General features: G+C 37.5%; 1 protein-coding gene across 18 annotated transcripts in view; it reads left to right on the top strand.

Annotated features, from left to right (window-relative positions):
* Positions 1–22,034, top strand: part of celf2 (cugbp, Elav-like family member 2) — a 620,189-nt gene that overhangs the window by 468,566 nt on the left and 129,589 nt on the right. For 11 of the 18 annotated variants that reach the window (XM_079623594.1, XM_079623592.1, XM_079623586.1 and 8 more), the window contains exon 1: positions 16,993–17,185. In XM_079623594.1, coding sequence (XP_079479720.1) covers positions 17,133–17,185 — 53 coding nt within the window. In that variant the 5' untranslated portion in view covers positions 16,993–17,132. Of the gene's footprint in view, positions 1–11,022; positions 11,079–16,943; positions 17,186–22,034 lie in introns of those variants that run through there. The other 7 variants (XM_079623589.1, XM_079623577.1, XM_079623579.1 and 4 more) reach the window with 3 other exon arrangements.

Genomic DNA, 22,034 nt, shown 5'->3' with positions numbered 1-22,034 from the left:
TTTATTTTTTGTTTTTTGCCTTTTTAAGGGTAATTACTTTCTTAATTTATTTTATTATGATAAATCCTCATTTGTTTACATGTTTAAGAAAAATTATAATTACAAATCATAATTTTTTTTATTAAAATTATTAAAAAAATGAAAATGATTTTTGAGGGGAAAAATCTCAAAATGTCTTACATTAGATGTTATTGTTCGTTCTATATAATTGTCATACTTTTTAAAGTGACATGATCTGGATATTTCCCTTTTTGTTGGAAACAAAAACTACTCAAGAATACACTTGTTATAGGTGGACACTTATAATGTTACACAATGGCTTAGTTAGGATCTCTCTGCACATTCAATGGATTGATTAAACATTGAATAATTGCATACATCAGCTTTGACAACATCACACTTACATTGTACATATTTCTAGTTTTCAGACTGAGCCTCTGATGTGAGACAGCTTGAAAACATCGAAGCGAGAGAGACAATAAGAGCAGTTATGTGGTAGTTCTTTGTCAGAGGTGAAATACAGTGTGTATGCCTGTGTGTTAACAAGCTGAAAGCGTGTGTGACTCACAGCCCTCACTTTGTTCATCAGTGTAAAGCACGTCTGAAGTGTAGTGCGCAGAAGTGTGCTCACCTGGCCAACAGCACACTCAAAGCTATGAGAGACACAGAAGAGGTTAGTTGAAAAATCAGAGCTTTTATAAAGTCCATTAGTCGAGAAGAGAATCTGAAGCTGATTTCCACATGTGGACTGCAGTGCCAGAACCCTTTCTTTTATCTCAGCCCTCCTAAAATATCTACAATTAAGCTCTCAGCACCCTTAAAAGTCTGTGATATGACGTCTTCTTGCAGTCTGAAAATACTGGTTGCATTAAGAAATTGCATTCCCCTATTAATGAATCAATTTAATTCGCATATATATATATATTTGTTTGGTTTGAAGTGTTTTCCTTCCCTCTCATCCAGGGTTAATAATGTTTTTGTTTTCGTTTTTTTTAAGGGTCATATAAACATCTTTAAAAGACTATTTATATTTGCATTCATGCATTTAGCAGACACTTTTATTCAAGACCAGATTCACATGCATTCTAAATTAAAAACATCTGATGGATGTCCTAACAGGAAAACTTTTAGATGACGCCAGGAACAAACACAAACTCACACAATTTAAGTCATACCTGTAAATATCACAAAACATCAGCTAATCTCAAAATAATATCATTCTAATTTGAAATGTTTCAAAATTGATCAGCGTATTCATTCATTCATTCATTCATTCATTCATTCATTCATTCATTCATTCATTCATTCATTCATTAATTAATTAATTCATTCATTTTACAAATTAATTATATTATAATGACATTGTTATATTTTGCAAACTAAACAAAAAGTCATGAATACTCGGGTGTATTATTTCTGGGGGGGGGGGGGGGGGTGTATTGTTTTGTTATTGTTTTGTTTTTGTAGGTTGAACCACATGACTTTGATATCACAGATTGAGAGCCCTGTCTTACACCCGGCGCAATGCAGCGTCAGGCGCTTTTGTGATAGTTTCAGTCCCACGCAGTTATCTTTTTCCACGTTGTTTAAATTGCAAATGCATTTGCGCCCATTGTTGAAGTTTAAAACTATTGGATCTGCCCAGAGTCACTCTGGATCTGCCATAAACAATCGCTAACATTTGGTCGTGATGTATGACGACTCAAACTAGCTCACGACCTCAACGTCTTCGTTCTTAGCCACTCCCTCTGTTAGCTGATTGGACCAGTAAAAAATTGTACTGGAGAAAATTCAAGAATACACCGCAAGCCCAGACGTAGTTCTGAAGGAAAATGAAAATTGAGCGGATGTACGTAGAAGGGCGGAGCCAGACTAGCCGCGTCTAGTGTGGACAGACAAATGATTTGTCGCTGGAATCTAATCGCATCGCGTCTGGTTAAGACATGTTGTTACGCCCAAAACACACCCATTACTCATTAAGAGATTAGGCACAACCCTTTTAGACCATGCGCCGACCATTTTTCCCATTTTTAAACTATATATATATATATATAATAACCTTTCATTGAAGTAAAATGATTTAAATTGGGAGGAAAATCACATTATGAATTTAAAAGCATGTTAATGACTGAAGAGGTTTCTAGTTTTTCACGGACTCAGATGTCTTCACAGTCATACCCATATATGTTATTCAAAATGGAAAGTGGATTGTTCCAATATGATGCTTTCATATCATGCACCATTCCTATACAACATGCATTTGCTATAGGAACACATAACTAGCGTCACAATGCTACTTATTTGAGCGTTTGGTAGCAAATGCCTTCACTCCAGATGCTGATGCGCTGATTCGGCCCTGTACAATTTTGTCGAGATTGATTTGGGGTTTGCCTCGTGTTGTTTCTTTCTATCGTGATGTTTCGTGCTTTGTTTCGGTTAGCAGGATATTTCTCCAGAGAGCTGGCGTGAGGTTTCCTCCAGCTAAGTTTTAGATCAAAGTTTGTGAGGGGGGGGGGGGGGGGGGGAGTGACTGGTCGAGTGTGAGTGTGTGTGTGTGTGCGTGTGTGTGTGTGTGTGTGTGTGTGTGTGTGTGTGTGTGTGTGTGTGTGTGTGTGTGTCATTAGAATGTGAAGATATGTATCATAGCACCTTCCACTAACACCAGCTCCGCAGGTAAACATATCCTTAATAGGATTCCTGTGAGACAGCCGTGTGTGTGTGTGTGTGTGTGTGTGTGTGTGTGTGTGTGTGTGTGTGTGTGTGTGTGTGTGTGTGTGAGGTACGAAGGAGAGAGATGGGGTTAGGGTGAAGTTTACCGTAACCTCAATCTCACTCCTAATCCTTCCTAAAGGGAACATGACGGAACATGATTCCAATTCCAAAACCCAACTCTAAACAAAAGCACACAGAGCACTGACCCCTCTCTCTTTCTCTTCCTCTTATCTCCTGAAATAGTGCGCCACGTTAAGTTGTTATAATAGCTGAAGTGACAGCTGGACTCTGAGTAACATTTATAGAACATACACTTTAAAATGTTGTGTTTTATCATCCTTGAATCTAGACATGTTAGGTTTATGACATGCTAGACGTATTTGAATTAGCATTAACACTGTGTCCTAAACAGGCTGGGATGCAACAAAGCGGGAAAACCAAAAAATTGAAACAATGCTTTATGGAGATTTTAAAAGGTGGAGGGTGTCTAAAACATCCTTATAATTCATAAAACTCATAGAGCTGCAGGCACACAAATATGAAACAACACCCGTTCACTGTGACTATAACTGCATCATCAGCAATATTAATAATTAAAGACATATGCCTAATAAACAGTTAACTATTAACTATTCTTAACAATTATTCATTTGTAGGTTTAATTAACAATAAGTGAAATAAATATGTAATTAAATTCATATTAAATGTAGATATTAAATCATATTTGCTGTTTATAACATTATTTACTATTAAATAATTAACAGCATATATTTAATATTTCACAGATGCTTCAAACATTGCTGAATTTAGACTCGTTTATGGCCCAACCAGCCATGACCACAACACAATTATTATATATTATTATTAATATTATGCACAATTATTTGGTTATGTTTCTTCTCAGGTTGCGATGGGCCGCCAATAAAGTTTAATAGTTGTTTATTAAACATGAACTATACATACACATTCAATTAATCAAAAGTGACAAACATACTTACAAAAAAAAAAAAAAAAAAATGAATAAATGATTTCCGAAGGATCATGCGACACTGAAGATTGGAGTAATGATGCAGCCTTGCATCACAGGATTTTCAGATTATTGAAAAAAATTATCATCACAATTATTATTTTTCAAATAATTAATTATAGTTCACAAAAGTATGCACTGTATTTAAATGCATCCTTGGTGAGCTTAAGATCAAAAACATTAAAAAATCTTACCAACCCCAAACTTGTGAATGTGTATATTTAAATGAAAAATGCTTTAGGGGAACAGTTAGGATTTGAATTATGATTCGTCTGAAGTAATTATAATTAGCTTTAAATAAAAACTACAAATCTATGGTATGCAATCATTTAGATTGCAAGGTAAACGGATGGGTGGGTGATAGGAGTGTGTGTGGGAGTAAGTCAAACTGGCTCACATGCCGAGGGCTGTTTAAACGAAAATGTTTGCATTTCAACCTTGAACTCTTGCTGTGCACAGGCCATCATCTCTGCTGTCATTCTGCTCTTATATAGTGTTATAACATGTGAGAGACATACTGAGAGAGAGTGACTAACACACGGTTTAAACAAAACACTCTCACAGAGACATTCTACATTTACAGAGGTATTTAAATCAAGTCAAAGTGACCTAAAACACACCACCAAATACTTGTGTGTGTGTGTGTGTGTGTGTGTGTGTGTGTGTGTGTGTGTGTGTGTGTGTGTGTGTGTGTGTGTGTGTGTGTGTCTGTGTGCGTCTCAAACATGAACTGTTCCAAATGCTCAGAAAAGACGGTGGGAAGGATTCCACGCTGTAATGAGAAACAGATGACCACTTACATCAGTGTGTGTGTGTGTTTTGGCTTAGTTTTCACACATCATTATTATGGTAATTTTATTGAACTGAAAAATGTGTAACTGAATGTAGTCAGTTATTCTACCCCTCTCGGTCCCCCCTCGATTTTTCTTGCCCCCCCCACACACACACACACACACACACACACACACACACACACACACTCAACACCCCCCTTCCTCCCACCTTCTGTCTCTTGTCTGGCCTCAGGTTGAACTTACATTAGTTTAAAGAGTGTTTTGTGTCTTTCTCTCACTCTCTACCCAATCGGTTTAGTCATCCTTAGTCCTATGCAAATGTTTTGAGCTTTTGTCCAGTTTGAGTCATTGTTTTTGTTATTATGCATAAAGATAGCATGTTACCGAGCACAATTAATCACGTTTAATGGCATTCATTGTTTTATACGTTTCTCAAAGGAATGCAAAATGTTTTATGAGCAAAAATTAATTCATACTCAATGTCAATTTTTCACCACCTTGACTAATTGACTACAAGTACGAAGGTATGTACCGCGGTACTTGCCTTTTGTGTTTGCGTACTTGCATAGAGTATTTTTCATGCCTTATATGTCCTCCTCATTTACTCCCTCTTTCTTTTTCTCTGTCTCTCTATCTCTCTAAGGGAATTAGACACTGAAATAGCATTACTGTATAAACACCATTGAAAGGAGAGCTTTGTGAACATGACCTAAGGGGGGGGGGGGGGGGGGGGGGAGGGGGGAGGGGAGGGGGGGGGGGAGATCACACATCATATCAAATATAGCCATTCCACTTTTCCATTACAGCTAAAGCATCCCATTTCTCCCATTACAGAAGATAGAGGTTTACCTCCAAAACCTTAACCTCTAACCCCCACACATATGTGTGTATTCTTTGCGTGTATGTGTTGGATCATTTTGAAAGATATGAGATTGGTTTTATTGCTTGCGATGCCCTGGAGTGATAGGGCAGATGATATTTGCCGCACACACACACGGTGTTGGCATGTCTTACTGTTTGTGTGTGAGGAAACGTTTGTGTTGTGTGTATGTGCAACACCTGGGGCGTAGAGATCTTGTATGGGGACTCAAGTGTTTGGTTTGGGGGCATTTTCACGGCATCTTAACTGGTTTAATAATGACACAGTGAACAATCCCCAGTGAACTTCTGTCCCTCAAGCAATAGATGTCCTATTGTAGACTATCCATCCTATGAAGTACTAAGAACGTTTCTAACTCTAAAATCAATGTAAATCAATGAAACAGTTAGAAATGTGTGTGTCCCAATATATATATAAAAGTATGAACTTTCTAATAACCAGCTGTCAGCTCAATTACCATGTCCCAATTTGCACTAAAAGGGTTTGATTGTAGTTTTCATATTGTGAGAGTATTTTATAGTTTTATTTAAGCAGTATGTTTTGTCAGATTGCAAACTTCCATAATCCGTTTCATAGAGAGGAATAACATGAGTTCAGGGGGCTGGAACGACATGATATGAAACTTCCCTGCTGAGGGTGAGATGAGCTAAGACAGACAAATTGTTTCTCTCCAAAACAGGAAGTGAGAAAAAATTTCACTTCCTGCTCCGGAGACAGTTGGGTGCATAAAGCCCAGAGAGACAATAGTGTCAAATTCCTATATTTCTGTTGTACAGTGTGTTTTACAGTTTTTGTTTTTCATTAATGTGTCACATGATAGTTCAAAAAATGTCGTTACACCATCTATCTTTTTCTTGAGTTCTTTTTCATCCTTCATCTTTCACTTGCTAGTGGTATTTGCCACTGTCTTCAGCAAATGCCTTCCTTCTCTTGATGGTGTCCTTTGTTCATTCATCTCCATTTCAGATTTGATTGTTATTAAGCACATAGTGGCTGATATTGATATCAATAATACAAACAACAATCTGAGACGGCAGTAATCAACTTTTAATGTTAGTACATCCACTGCCAATCAAAACTGTCATTCATATATTTGGGCGATTAAGTTTGCGACACACTATGCACTCTGGGAAATTATATTTTTCTTAATTATTTATGTATTCCGTTAATAAATTTCCTTTGAGGTCAAGGTGGAATATTTGAAAGGGATATGTGGGTAGTTTCATTTTAGCTGAAACAAAACTTTTTTTTTTAAAAGAGATAGCGTGGGCATAAGATGTTTATCATAAATATTGTTTTATTATTTCATAATAACTTAATTCTTTTTTGTATGATGTCAGTATACTAGAAATTAATTGAAGTCTAATGTGATCCTTAGCTATTTACAAATGAATCGCGGGTCTGTTATAGTGATTAATTCACTCAATGCTATCAACTTTTAAAAGGAAGGACACAAATGATTCCCATTGTTCATGTGGTACATTCAATCAATCTTTCATATTTAAAAATACTAAATAACCTCAATATTTCCCAGCGTGAAAGCTGGATCCTGAAGCAAAACTATATTTGAGAATTACAAGAATAAAGAATGTTCTAAATAAAAATCTTACAGATGGAAATCCCGCCCATATTTGTTCGCTCATATTAGTCTGATGCAGTTTATGTACTTCATTAGTTTGTAATAATGGTAATAGAAATACAATTCATTCTCTCCTTCACTCTGGCCTGCTCAGTTATTGATTATTTTCTCCATATGTTCCATAACCTCTAATTTCCCAACAATTGGCTTAACACAAGAACATCAGAGGTCTAATTCAACCTGCAAGCGATCAATAACTGTGATTACACAGAGAAAGAGAAGAAGGAGGACGCTTTTTTGGCAAAGAAATGACTGGTGAAGTGTCTTACTGTCAACAAAATGCTCAGCTGTTAAGCTTGCACATGCCCAAGAGGCATTGTTCTCGTGTTTTTCGATTTATATGTGTGGTTTTTTTCTATTTAAAACAAGACACATGGCTCAGGCATTATGCAATAAAGACAATAAAACTTCCAATACGAATTAGTGTAAATATAGATCACACAGCCCACAAAAGTTATTTAGCTGGAGACACATAGATATTGACTATTCTCTGAAATGCAAAGCCAGACTTAACAAGCTTAGTATTACAGAAGTCGAGTTGCATCTGCCTTTGTTTGATGTTTCTGTGCAGCAGATTTGATGTGAAGGGCAAAAAAAAAAAAAAAGTTTCAACATTATTACTTTAGATTCCAAGTGTATAAACCTGTTTTTATAAGAAGTGTATTATAATCAATTGACATCAACATTTGTAGGGTGACAACAACATTTGTACACATAACTTTTGTTATTGTTAACTAAACCTATTTAAACAAGGCTTCATAGATTGAAATAAATCTAAAATAAAAATATAATGAAAAAAAATGTGAAAACAAAAAGTATAATGGTTGCCTTGGCTTTAGCTTTTCTTTTTAAAAAGCTTTTATTTAAAATTTAAAATTAGAGCTAATTCAAAATATAAATAAATAGTATATAAATAATACTGACCTAGAAAGCATACAAAACAGAGAGAGATTCCAGATTCCAATGTAGCTCTGCATGCATATCCTTTATAGTTCAAATAAATCGAATAATTCATTGCTGACAATTCAAGTTTTGTACTTAGCAAAATGTTAACGGTCGAACAATCAGGTCGAAAGTGTTTAGACCCCGTTCACACCTGTATTTAGTGTCGTCCACTTGTGATCCGATCAACACATCTTAAATGACTATGTTGTTTTGTATGAGTGAGTGCTCAGGATCATTTTCACATCCTTTTGAAGAAAAAAACTCTAGGCTACAAGATGCAGTTCTGAAAAGTCTTGTGAACAAATGTTTACTGTGTTATATGGCCTTATTTCAGTGACTTAACAGTTTTTAGGTTTTTTTAACAAACACGCATACAAGTTATTTTCTCATAAATACACACATGTACATACATGCTGCTCACCTGTTTGTGCTGAATACAGTGTAATCAGACATTAGTCATTAATATGTTTTAAAGCAACTGAAAAAAGCAGAAATGTCAAGGCATGTCAAAACTCCCAAAACCCCCTCAGACCCCAAAGCGTTAATACCAGGTGTAAACAGGGCCTAGAGTGTCTCAAATCTGCCACTTATAAGGTTCTATTTCAGTTACTTGTGTAGGTAGTAGACAAGGCAGCTCACTAGGGTTTAGAACAGCTTGGGAAGTACCTACTTATGAGTTGTACTGTTGGCCAAAAATGACAATGTGATGTGTGTTGAAGTGATTTTGGTTGTGTAGTTTCGTATTTTCACTTCCCAACACAGACATGAAGTGAAATGAAAAGTAGAGGTTGTGCATTAGCTGTGTAGCTAATGCTACTCCGTGTATCATTTATGTCTCTGCCACAGAGAAAATTGAGAAATGTTGATACATCACACAAGACTGTCACTTCAGAAATGGACTGAGTAGAAATTCTAGAAGCTTTATCATTACTATTCTTCACCGATACATAAAATGACGCCAACAGGCTTGCACAATGAAACGTACGTATTAGCATTTTACAATTAGCCGCCACCATGATGCTTTAATTGACATGCCCCCCCCACCACACACACACACACACACACACACACACACTCTGAAAGTCTGGGCTCAAAGAAAATCCTGAGCTTCCCACTGGCAATTACAACATTGTGGCATTCATGTGTGCTCATCATGTAAATATGATCACGACTTGAAGGCAACATTAGACAACTGTCGTTGATGGCAGCGCACGGGGTGCTTAAGAAAGACAAAAACAACGAAAGTGCAATATACCCTCTAAAGCCACTTTTTCAAATGTAAACTAATCTAACAGACAGTTTATTCATTCCGTCACCTTTTGTCTCGTTGTTTTCGCCGTGCTGTTTTGTGCTTTACAGACACAGTAACAGACCTGTTAGCTTAGCGTGATGAATGTAGCCAATAACAGCACACGCTGCTCCTCTACCATTCTAATGTTACATTTACATACCCGCAAGGCCAAAACACTCTCTCTTCTTCTGTGTTTCTCATTATCTTGTATCATATCTAACATAAATCTCAAGCGCAATGTGGCGTTAATTATTATTAGCCTAATTACAACAAACAAGCAGCTGACACAACTATACTCCGTTTTTCTTTTCACGTGAAGGGAAGAAGGGGTGAAGAGATTTCCTCACTTTTTGAGTTTCACTAACCACCCGCAATCGTACACTCTACACTGTTATTTTTTCTACCCAAATCCTGGGTTGAGCCTTTTGGGTCAATATTTTTGGTAATTTTTTTAGTGTGTGGGTAGTTTTTATGTTACCCAGCTCCTAGGCCAGACGTAACAACCCAATATTTTAGGTAGTGTTTGTGTTACTTGAATTACCTCTAAATGTTTAATTTTGACTTCTACTATTTGTTAAATGAGCTTAAATGTATGAAAAATTTATTAAACACTATGTAAAATAAGCTTGACTATAAAATATGATCAAACATGATTTTTTTCACGTTTTTTTTTCATGCAAACCAGTAGTTGTGTGGAGTATTATTTTTTTTTTAACTTTAGAGTTTACATTAATCCGTAAACATTAATTCATGTATGAAGTAAAAAAAGAAAAAAAGAAAAAAAAAAGAAAGAAAGCTAGTACTGTAGAAAAAACAAATCAATCCAGTATGCTGGGTTAAATCAACCCATTATGCTGGGTTAAATAAACAATCCAATTTGCTGGGTAAAATTAACCCAACATGTGTTCTGTCCTATTTACCCTGCCCTTGGGTTGAAAACAACCCAAATTGGGCTGTTGTTGTTTTTTACCCTGTGTTTTTTTTAGAGTGTAGCAAACTAGTTTGCAGAAAAATAGTTAGCTTACACTCTAAAAAATGCTGGGTTGTTTCAACCCAATTTTGGGTTAAATATGGACAAACCCAGCCGTTGGGTTACATTTTTACATTATATTTTTAACCCAACATTTGGGTTTGTCCATATTTTACCCAAAATTGGGTTGAAACAACCCAGCATTTTTTAGAGTGCAGTAACTGTCATTCCTTCTTTGTGCTTTAGGCTTTCATAGATTGCACTAATCACAATTTATGTCTCATTATTTCCACACTTTTTCTGCTGGTCATGAAAGTAAATGATCATCAATGTCTCATGCATTTGAGCAAACATTCAATGTGTTCAGCTGTACATTTTTACTGTACAGTCCCAGTAAAGTATGTCAGATTGCTGTAGTCTGATGGATCCTCCATAACATGGCTCTCAGAAAGATTGGAAATTGTGCCATTTAAAGTGTTTTCAGCCCATGTTGTGGGTGTTGGTGCCATTAACTGAATTCTTAAAGTGAATTCTCCAAGTAAATTGTCTGCTTTATCACCTTTTCGTTCCATCATCTGACATATTTCCATCAGAAATTGACTGGATTATGAAAAGTGGGTATTACATACCAGAAAAGAACCAGGCAGGCATTTGGAGGAAAGGCTGTTAAACATCATACATTGATACAACATGCAGAGCGTGCACAATATGCCAGAAATGAGTTCTGTAATTACATAACTGGTCATTATTTTCTGCTTTTCTAGATGATACATATAATGACTATACAGACAAGGTCACCTGTCCACACCTCATCCACCAGGTATGTTTAACGCGTTTACATTGATCTTCATCGTGTTGTGACAGAGATGAGGACATACATTTCATAATTACATTCAAAAGCTCTCCAATCTCTGTATTGCTCCTGTCCTCCCTGGACGGGCAGGCTTTATGAAGCTTTGACTGTGAACAGAGGCAGCACTTTATTTCCGCCTGGTTAGGCAGAATAGATCCTCATCAAATCGCTCTTTTTAAGACAATGTGCACGTGGGCGTATGGCTTTGGGCTTATTTGACAGCATCAAATGGATTTCAGAAGAAAGGAAATATCGTCGTTTATGAAATAATCCCCTCATAGTTATTTCATCCTTGCGCTGGTGTGCGTGCCGTCGTTTCGAGCCTTTCCTCATTTTCTTATGTCCTTTTTTTCTCTTTTTATTTATGCTGAATAGATGCTGACAGAGGAAGAGAGGGAGGAATAGACGTTCAAAGGATGATGTTATAGCCTACTTTATTTAGATTAGACGTGTTGATGATATGGGCTGTGAATTATGGCTGACGTCTCGGGTCAGCGTTCTCTTCGAGAAGACAACTAGAAAAGCGCCCGTTTCTCGTTTTCCATCTACGTCTGTCTCTCATACATCTCCTCGCCTTGAAAAGGAGCCCACGAGGTGTGTATGCGTGTGTGAACGTATATAAATATGGTCGCTAACAAGATTACAGGCCACGAGTGAATGGATGATGCGGAAAAAGGAACATGTTGCACATGTTTTAAGAAGCTATGTTTAAGAATAACACTCTCAAACCCACACAAACCTAGTGCTTTCCAGAAACCAGGATTCTGCTGTCTTGTGGGTTTGTTCAACAGAGCGCTTTGCTCGTTATTTAGCCCGATTGGGTTGGTGTGGTTGTAATGTTTACAGTGTCAGCCAAAGTGGCCGGGTTGTTTATATAGGGATGTCGTAGATGTCGGCTTGCTTTGTGAAGACGTGACCGTGACACTAACAATTGTGCAACAGCAAATATTGCGTAAATTCTAGTAGTGTTAGTGTACATTTTAAATTAGCCACTTAAATTATCCTATTTTCTTTCACGTTCCTGATTTTACAATCAATCAGTGCACATTAACTCTTTCCTGTCAGCATTTTTTTTTTAAGGGATACTTCACCTCTGGAAAGATGAATGTGTATTTAAATTGGGTCATTTATGTAGTAGAAATGTGAAATTATTTTAGAAGTTGGTGCCTTCTAGACTGAGAAAAGTCTGAAAATGTATTTTTGGCTCATGTGGATGACAGACAACAACTCCCAGAATGCACTTGCTTCGCTGCCCTACGAGGCCACTCCCAAGCCACGCCTACCGGTTACAGAGGGCAGTATCGGAAGAAATGATACAACTAGGCTACTAGTTGACTCGATCCCACCCCCTATGGGAAAATGTGCGGAACTAGCTCCTACTACTGGCTGTAGTCTCGAGCCTCTGGCCAAAAAAGCCTTCGATGACGCTAAATTACGATTTTTGCGTCATCTAAGGGAAGCACGGTCATTCGAAAATACTACCGGGTTTCTATTGATACAAAGCTTAATGCTAATCAGTGAAGTATCCCTTTAAAAGTTTCCAGCATTTTTGATAATTTTCACAAAAATGTCATGGCCCCCACAATGTTTTGTTTTATGGATATCTACATGTGAATGTAAGTAAGTTTCATTTAAAAAAGCTGAGAAAATTGTGTTATTTCAAAGACTACAATGTGCATAAGCAATGCTTTTATCGCTTGTTTCTGCTCCTTTTTTGCCTGTTTCGATCCGGAGATTCTGTCTTTCAGCGAAAACACGGAAAGTCGGAAAATTCCATCAATGGCGGGGAAAGAGTTAAGTTGCAGTCAAGCTGTTCAGCATTTTTTTAGACAAAATCCAGTAATTTTGATAGGGATACACACGATCATGAATTACGTATAAGAGCGAAAGATTTCCCCGCACAGATTTTGCAAGTGGTTTTTTCCACTAAATTTTGCTGAAATTCGGATGATTTACCTTTACCTTCCGAATAATTACCTTTATTCCGAAGAAAAACAATGGTTTCATACTATATGCTTAGCTTTTCCGCTAACCTGCAATGTGGCTAATGCGTAATGTTAACCAGTAGCATTGTTTAAGCAAACTAACATTCAGGTCGTACTTAATTGTGGTGTATGCAATGTCCTCTTTAAATGAAAACAGAATAAAAAACTCCACAATTCGCTACAAAATGTTACATTATTAGAAAAAGGGATTGCAATTGCCGTTTTAATGTTGAATTTTAAGGTATAAAAAGTTATTTTGTTTGTTTTATTGGCCAATGTGATTGTAGTTGGTGTGGATGTACAGTAGCATAACATTTTTAGTTACCAATTCCATTCAGTCCCTTCGTGATTTTGTTGCAACTAATGCAATTTAAGATAATAATGGAAAATAATGGATTTGCTAGTCCTCATAATGCTTTCACCAATAAAAAGTGCGTTATTCAACTGGATATGCACTTTAAAAAATGTTTTGAATTAATGCAATTTCTGACAATACTATATTAAATTGTAAAACAAAATGTGAAAACAGTGTGACAACAATAGACAATAATATAACTGTTAAAAGCAATATTAATTTGAAATGTATGCAATCAGTCTCTGTATGTATTTTCAGCAAAGCATAACTATGATTATCTCTGTGCTGGTATCACCATTGCCTTGTGTAAAGGGGGTCAGGACCACAATTGATTTTGGTAAATATGCAAAAAAAAAAAAAAAGATATATATTTACAGATAATTGTACTCTTACCGTCACTCACTATCACTAATTGCATAAGTGCATAATGATTATTGGTGTATTGTCAATATACACAGCCTCAAAAAAACAACATAATGCATTAGTCGGTCATTTTGGGCTGCAATAATAATAAAAAAATCCCACAAATTTGGGGAACTGACCATTGCAGAAATAGTCTATATACAGGTATATCTGTGCCTAATTAATATCAGGGTTAAAGAGGTTATTTTTCATTTAAGGCAAGCCTTTTAACATAATTTCATAATTTGTCAACCATGCTATTCATTTATCGTTGCATATAACTTTAAAAGTGGAAAAATGACTTTAACCCAGCATTATCTTTGTGACATTTCCCACAGTGTTTTCATTAAAACGTAATGGGATAAAGTGTAATGATTTCAATCTTTCCACACCATTTATGGCACATCGCTTCATGGAAAAGTTCTGCGTAAACCAGCGGATAGAAGTTGTTTGCGCACAAGTAATCACCGAACATTCAACCGCACATAAATCAACGTTTTTGTTGACGTTATTGAGAAAAATATTGACGCCCACGAAAAAGGGCATACGATTTCGCCAGTTTTGGGGGTGTTGATGGACTTGATCTATGATAATTCATGTTTTGATCATTGTTCTGAATCCAATTCGGACAAAGTCTTTAACAAAAACACGATTTCCTCAGCTTTTTGTTTGAAATGCTGCTTTTTAAATTAAGCTAACTCAAATTCAAATATTGATAAAAGCTAGACTACATTTTTTTTTTTTTTTTTATCAAAGGTTCTGTTCTTTATTTTGATCCAATATGTTCAATATTCATAAAACAAAATATGGGACCCATGAAAGATCTAGCGCTGCATGGCTGGCAACTTAAAAATGATATTCTGGCAGGGAAAGAGTTAATTGTGCTCTCACTGTCATATAGTTCGAACTCGGTTGCAGACATAAAGCAATAGAGACATAAGTAGTCTCAGTTCCAGTGTTTTAATGCATCCATGCACTTAATTTCAAGAGAACTGGACCATCCACAAACATAGTGGCTAGCTTCGGGTAAAGGTCAGAGGTCTAAATTTCATTTTAAATTGAGTACGTCTCTTACAAACATTCACATTAACGTGAATAGAATTATCATGTTTTTAGAGAGGATAGGTTGTCGTTTCTTATTCATTTCTTCCCCCTGCTACAGTAAAAACAAGCCAGTAGGAGAACTCTGACCTGATGATTTTGAGCAAGAGATACACAGGAAACTCATGCATGTTATCTTTCTTTATCTCACTCTCTTTCATTCACATAAACACAATGTATAAGACAACTAAGCAGGGTTTACATTAAAACAACCACTTCAAGTATAGTTTTACCTTTATTAATCTGAATTACCATAGTTTTTGTGTGTTAGTCTATCTGCAGTTAGAGCGCAGACAAGGTGCTAGCCCTAAAACAGGATGTGGTGATGCGTCAAACAGGAAGTAAGCCTTGTTAGATAATGTCACGTGGAATGGGTGTCTGTCTTCTCATTTGACTCACAGACCTAACCGCTTTTTCTTCTTCTTCTTCTTCTTCTTCTTCTTCTTCTTCCTCTTCTTCTTCTTCTTCTTCCTCTTCTTCTTCTTCTTCCTCTTCCTCTTCTTCTTCTTCTTCTTCTTCTTCTTCTTCTTCTTCTTCCTCTTCTTCTTCTTCTTCTTCCTCGTCTTCTTCTTCTTCCTCTTCCTCTTCCTCTTCTTCTTCTTCTTCTTCTTCTTCTTATAATAGTTTATGACAAAGCAACATTTCCATTTTAACATGACATTTTAATTATATTGTGAAATATTATTATAATTTGAAATAATGGTTTTCCATTTTTAATATACTGTAAAATATTATTTTTAAACTGAATTTTCACCAGCTATTATTCCAGTCATCAGTGTGATATGATGATTTATTATCAATGTTGGAAACTGTTGTGTTGCTTTTTTTTTTATATATAACCTGATACTTTTTTCAGGATTATTTAAAATATAAATCTTTTGTAACAATATACACCATGTAAAAGTTTAGGGTCAGTATTTATTTTTATTTTTTCATAATTTATTTAAGAATTTTATAATTTATTCTGCAATGTGTTAAATTGATAAAAAATGATAAAGGCTTATATTGTACAAGATTTCCATTTTGAATAAATGCTGTTATTTTTACCTTTTTATTCATCTATGAATCCTGACGAAAGTATCAGGTTACAAAATAATATTAAGCAGCACAACTGTTTCCAACATTGATAATAACTGAGAACCAAATCAGTATAAGAATGATTTCTTAAGGATCATGTGACACTGAAGACTGGAGTAATGGCTGATAAAAATTCAGCTTTGCATCACAGAAATAACCTATATTTTAAAGTATATTAAACTAGAAAACCATTCATTTAAATTGTAATAATATTTCACAATTTTACTGTTTTTTCTGTATTTTTGATCAAATAAATGCAGCCTTGGTGAGCCCAAGAGACTTCTTTCAAAAACATTACCAATAACTTGCAGTATGTACTTGCAGTACTATGTACTTGCAGTATGTACTTGTTTAAGAAAACTGTATAAAATGCCGTAAATTGTAATGTATGTACACCAATATAAATTAAAACCATGTAAAGTGTTATTGCTGAGCCTACTTACCCATTTTGAATAATATTTCACAATTTTACTGTTTTTTCTGTATTTTTGATCAAATAAATGCAGCCTTGGTGAGCCCAAGAGACTTCTTTCAAAAACATTACCAATAACTTGCAGTATGTACTTGCAGTATGTACTTGCAGTATGTACTTGTTTAAGAAAACTGTATAAAATGCCGTAAATTGTAATGTATGTACACCAATATAAATTAAAACCATGTAAAGTGTTATTGCTGAGCCTACTTACCCATTTTGACTTTGGCATTTAGGCTTTAAAGTGGAGAACAGTATGACATTTTAGTTTCGTTGGCTCTAGTCGTAACACAGAGTTATAGAGTTATAGAGATCGGTCTGTATAAAATCCTCTGTAAAAATTTACAAGGAACATCAAATTTCCAGGTAGTGATGTACGGAATAGGCTGCATACGTTGTTTCGGATATTACACAGAGGTTCGTAAAGAGATGAGGCGGAGAGAGAGAGAGAGAGAGAGAGAGAGAGAGAGCGCTGGAGTGATTGTGAGGGGCGGAGGAAAGAGAGCCTGTTCTCCGCGCTTATCACACTCAGAGCAGTGCATAGAGACAGTCGGAGTAACAGCGCTCACTCAGTCACTCAATCAACCGCATTCTGTCCGAGCAAAGCCCGAGCTGCCCGAGCCTCAAGCATGGTCTCTATAATCTCAGACCTGGACCCTCTCAAGAGCTGGAACGTGTTAAGGTAAGACCCGAGCCGACCCGAACATGCATGCGGAGAGAGAGAGAGCGAGTGTCTCAATTTGCCCGCGCTTGAGGACGCGCTCTTCCGCTCGACTCCAACACAAATGTTGTGAGAATTACGCACGGTTGCGTGTGCCATTTCGACTCGAAAAAGTGTGTGTGGGACTTTTTTCCCCCCCTTGAGTTCGCACATTTACTGTCATGTGTCTGACGCATGGAGTGTCTTATTTTAACCCTTTGAGAGACCAAGCCCTCCCCCGAACTCACCGGGAATGAGGAGGTTTATCAGACCGGGCGCGTCTCGTCTCATCCCATCTGTGATGCGGGATGATGGTGCTGATGCTGAGAAGACGCGGTGCACATCGCTCCCAGCTTTATAGAATAGGTCATTTATGCACTTAAAGTTAATCGAGTTTTTTTTTTTTTTTTTTTTTTTTTTTTAAATACCCCTTTAGGATCTTGATTTGATATGGTATTGCACATCTCAAGCTATTGCACAAACAAGTGCTCGTCTTTAAAGTCGGTTTGTTCATGTGTCTTCAGTTAAACACTCTTGGATATCAAGTGTTTCTAAAACTGAGCTACCAAGACTGGACTTTTGTACATGCTGAACCTAACCTTAACCATTAGCTATGAACATTTATTGGCATTTTTGGACATCATACCTGCTTTCAAACTGCCCAAAATGTTGACTACGCTGTGAGATGGGCATTGTGTAAACTCAGTTCTCTGAGTTTTTGGGGAAGTATAAAAGAGTAACTGAAACCACAGAAAGCATGTCATGATGTCAAACTGTTCCGCTTTAGTTCTCGGAAGCCTGCACGCTTTTAGAGGACAGCATACGACCCACAAATAAGATTAGAAATGAGTATTAAATTAGATACGATTATTGATTAAAGTTTTAAAAGAGTTATTCACCATTTCTGTGCACATTTGCATTATATAAAATGAATATTTGAGTCATCTGTTGACTTCATAAGCTCCATCCCTGATGTTTAGCACAAATAAATAAGAGGTTCAGTCAGAATTTCGAATCGGTCACTTTAAAAAGCGTTCATGATCATATTTGTAATGAGGGTATGGAAGTGCGAACTATAAATACTCTGGATCTTCATATATAGTTCAGGATTCTGGGTTGTTGTAAATTGGGGCGCCGCTGTATTCCACACTGAATTATGAAAATAGATCAAGGGTATAAAGATGACACGCTGTGCTCTCTCTGAAGAAGTGTTATTTTTGGTCAATTATTTATTCCGATAAGCAGGTCACTGCTTGGATTGCACCAAAAAAATGCACATACATGCACATCCTCAAACGTGTATTTTTTATTTTAATGTGCACATCCTCTATTGATACACAGAACATAGTCACAGTCCTGTTTTAATAGCTTTACTGCGTAGGTGACATACTACTGTTGCATTTAAGTCGACATTTCCTGATCGATGTAGCACTATTAGTCAGTGTGTTCCTTTTCTTTCTCACTGACTGACACTCACAATCACGGTTCCACCCCAGAGCCGTTCAGGGCATAATCTTCTGTTCAGAGCCGGAGAGAAGCGGCTGATGAGGGGGATGTGTGATGGATCGCTATTTGTCTTTTTCTTCTTTATTAGCGTAGAGACTCTAGATTAGCCAGAGGAGAAGCCGCCGGACCGCCTTAATAAAGACCAGCTTAAGTTTTTCTTTTGCTTCTCTTTACGTTTCTCTCTTTCTTATGTGACTCTAGGGTACACTACACTGTGGCATTCTTTACAGCCTAATGAAGCCACCAGACGACCCAGAGCACTGTTGTCTAATGAGCACACACTCGTGCGTGTGTGTGTGTGTGTGTTTATGTTGCACCCGATTAACGTTCTCATTGTCTCTCCTTTAGTTCTTCTGTCGTCCTTTATTCGAGTGTAAATCTGGAAAAATAGAGAGCGGATAAAAATGGATCCAGAAATAACTTTTGCAATCTATTAAGTTGATTTTTTTTTCTCTCCCCGGTGCGACTTTGACGTTCTGCGCAAACCCAAAAAACTCCAGCGTCTGCGTTTCCTTGAGTTTCTACCGAATCAACACCTCTGAACATCTCGCTATCACTTCTGCCTGGTTCAAATACATCATCTTGGATTGCGTCTGGATGTGACGCATCGTAACGATATCGCATTTTTCTTAGGATCAGTGCAGTGGAAATTTCCGACGTGCTTCATTTCTTTTTAGGGCTCAGCTCTCTGCAGGATCACTCTGTCATGATCCCACTTTTCCTTCATGAGGGCTTGATGCATTTTTAACACGGATGGCGTTTGAACAATAGACTTGCGGATTCCTTTTGCATTAAATGCGTTTTATCATTTGCAAAAGAACTTGATGTACTGATGTAATTGTGTCACATGATAATGTCAAAGAGCACATTGAGATAATAGTGTTCTATCTATCTATCTATCTATCTATCTATCTATCTATCTATCTATCTATCTATCTATCTATCTATCTATCTATCTATCTATCTTCTGCAAATCTGTGAGAATATTGTGTTCACCTCCGCAAACTTCCTCTAACTTTTTTGCGCGAATGTCTTGCGAAAAACGTAGCCAGGAGATGCAACTCCGCTCTGTCACTGCAAGCAACCAGAACAAAAATACCATGGAACTCATGTCCGCCCACACAGACACACACTCACAATGAGTCACAAGCACATGCATAATGTCCTAACACACACATACAGGCACACAACAGCCTCTCTGTCACGCTGACACACACACACACACTGTGCTCGGCGCGCTTCGGAAGCAGGTTGAGTCGGTAATGAGAGGCAGCATGCTTATTAATACCACTTGATTACATTGAAAATTACTTTAAATAACAATGACAAGTTGTTGCCTTTATTGAATTAGCGGAGAGGCAGGCGGGGGGGATGATTTGATTAGAGGCATATTTAAACACGACACTTGGTGTTATTGCGCCCGATAGCAGGTAAACTCGCATTCTTGTGTCTTTCTCCCGTTTCAGTAAAGCGAGGAAACAAATTGTTTTTAGGAGAGAGAGAAAGAGAGAGAGAGAGAGAGAGAGAGAGAGAGAGAGAGAGAGAGAGAGAGAAGCGCTGGTAGAGAGGCAATGGAGTGGCAAGCATCCGTCTTTAGCAGTGGGTGACCTCTGACCTTTGCAGTGTTGGTTTTAATGAACGCTGTTAGCAGCAACGGCTCCGAGTGTGTGTTTAAGCCTCTGCCCAGGACGCATCCGTAATTATCTGGCTGAGTGGCTTTTCTGTGCGTGCGTGCGTGCGTGCGTGTGTGTGTGTGTGTGTGTGTGTGTGGGCGGCTCATGCCGTTAGCCTGTCCCTTATCCTCGGCATTAGCGGCTGGCTGCAGACAGTGGCGCACAGACGGGCGGCGCAGATGAACGGCGTTGCATGCTGATCTCTGCACCTGTACCAGCCTCAGACACACACGGCCGCGCACGTCACTCCTACCCATCAGGTCTGGGCACTGCGCCGCAACGAAGAGAATAAGCTCCTTAACTGAGCAAACACATCTAGAATAAATAACCTACAATATCTGTCTTTCTATATGTCTGTCTGTGTGTCTATTTTTCTGTCTGTCTGTCTAGGTACGTAGTCACAAATAAAGAGAGACAGATGAACTGTTTGATCTGACAGACAGAAAGATAGATAGCTAGACAGCCAGATACACATATAAACATGTGATAGATAGATAGATAGATAGATAGATAGATAGATAGATAGATAGATAGATAGATAGATAGATAGATAGATAGATAGATAGATAGATAGATTCCCCTCAATTCTTCGTGTCATTTTAAAGGTAAAATCAATTAAAAATGTGTACCTGTGAGTGTATATTTGTTGTTTTCAGTTAGTTAGTTAGTTGTGTACTCTTGTCCTGTGAACGCTCAGAGTAATGAGGAAGCGGTGGAGGAAGAGATGTGGCAGTGCAGGCTGGAGGTGAAGACAACATTTGAAAAGTGTGTGCGTTGGATCCGATGCCCTCCAATAGAGTTCTGCATTATTGGCTCAAGTCAGTGTGGCGATGCACTGCCCTCCGCCGTCTAGGCAGTGTTACCCATTATGCTGTCTGTGTATGTGTGTCTGTGCGTGTTACCAATATTGTTCCACAGTCTGACATTTTAGGAGGCTACGTGAGCTACCCAGATGGGTCTGCACCCCTTGAAGTTAAACCCCCGCCCCCACCCCAGACACACACACACACACACACACACACACACACACACACACAGAGACACAATCTCTCTACCTAGAGAACGTAATTACAATTATCAGCTCACCCATCACAATTACAGCTGAAGGAGAGAGAGAGAGAGAGAGAGAGAGAGAGAGAGAGAGAGAGAGAGAGAGAGAGGGAAATGAATGCAGTCAGAACAATAGATGCTCGAAAGAACGAGACAGCGAGAGATAAAAGTCGAGAGGAGATGGATGGAGACAGAGAGAAATCGTATCACTTTTTTTATAGACATACTTCCTGTGGCCCGTATAACACTATCCTTGACAAACAGAATCTCCTCACATTTCCCGTCCAAAATAAACATCTCTTTAATGTCTCAATAGTTTCTCAAAGAATGCAGTGAGATTCTAATTGAATCGCTTAGTCCTGCTTGTGGAGAAAATAAACCTAGTAGACACACATTTTGCATTTCAAAAGAATCACCAGACACAATACAAATCTGAGCTCTCAAAATGAACTCAAATATATTTCTCATCAACGCTTTTTGAAGATCTGAGCTGTGGTAATTAGTTTAATTTTATATCTCGATTCTCTTTCTGTATGTCTCATTTGTGTCTTTTTTAATTCTCACAAAAGTGACTTTTAGGAGAAACGTCTGAGACCTTCTGA

This window comes from Phoxinus phoxinus, assembly GCF_949152265.1.
Source record: "Phoxinus phoxinus genome assembly, chromosome: 9".
NCBI classification, from domain to species: Eukaryota; Metazoa; Chordata; class Actinopteri; order Cypriniformes; family Leuciscidae; genus Phoxinus; species Phoxinus phoxinus.
This window is presented reverse-complemented; position numbering and strand designations above follow the sequence as displayed.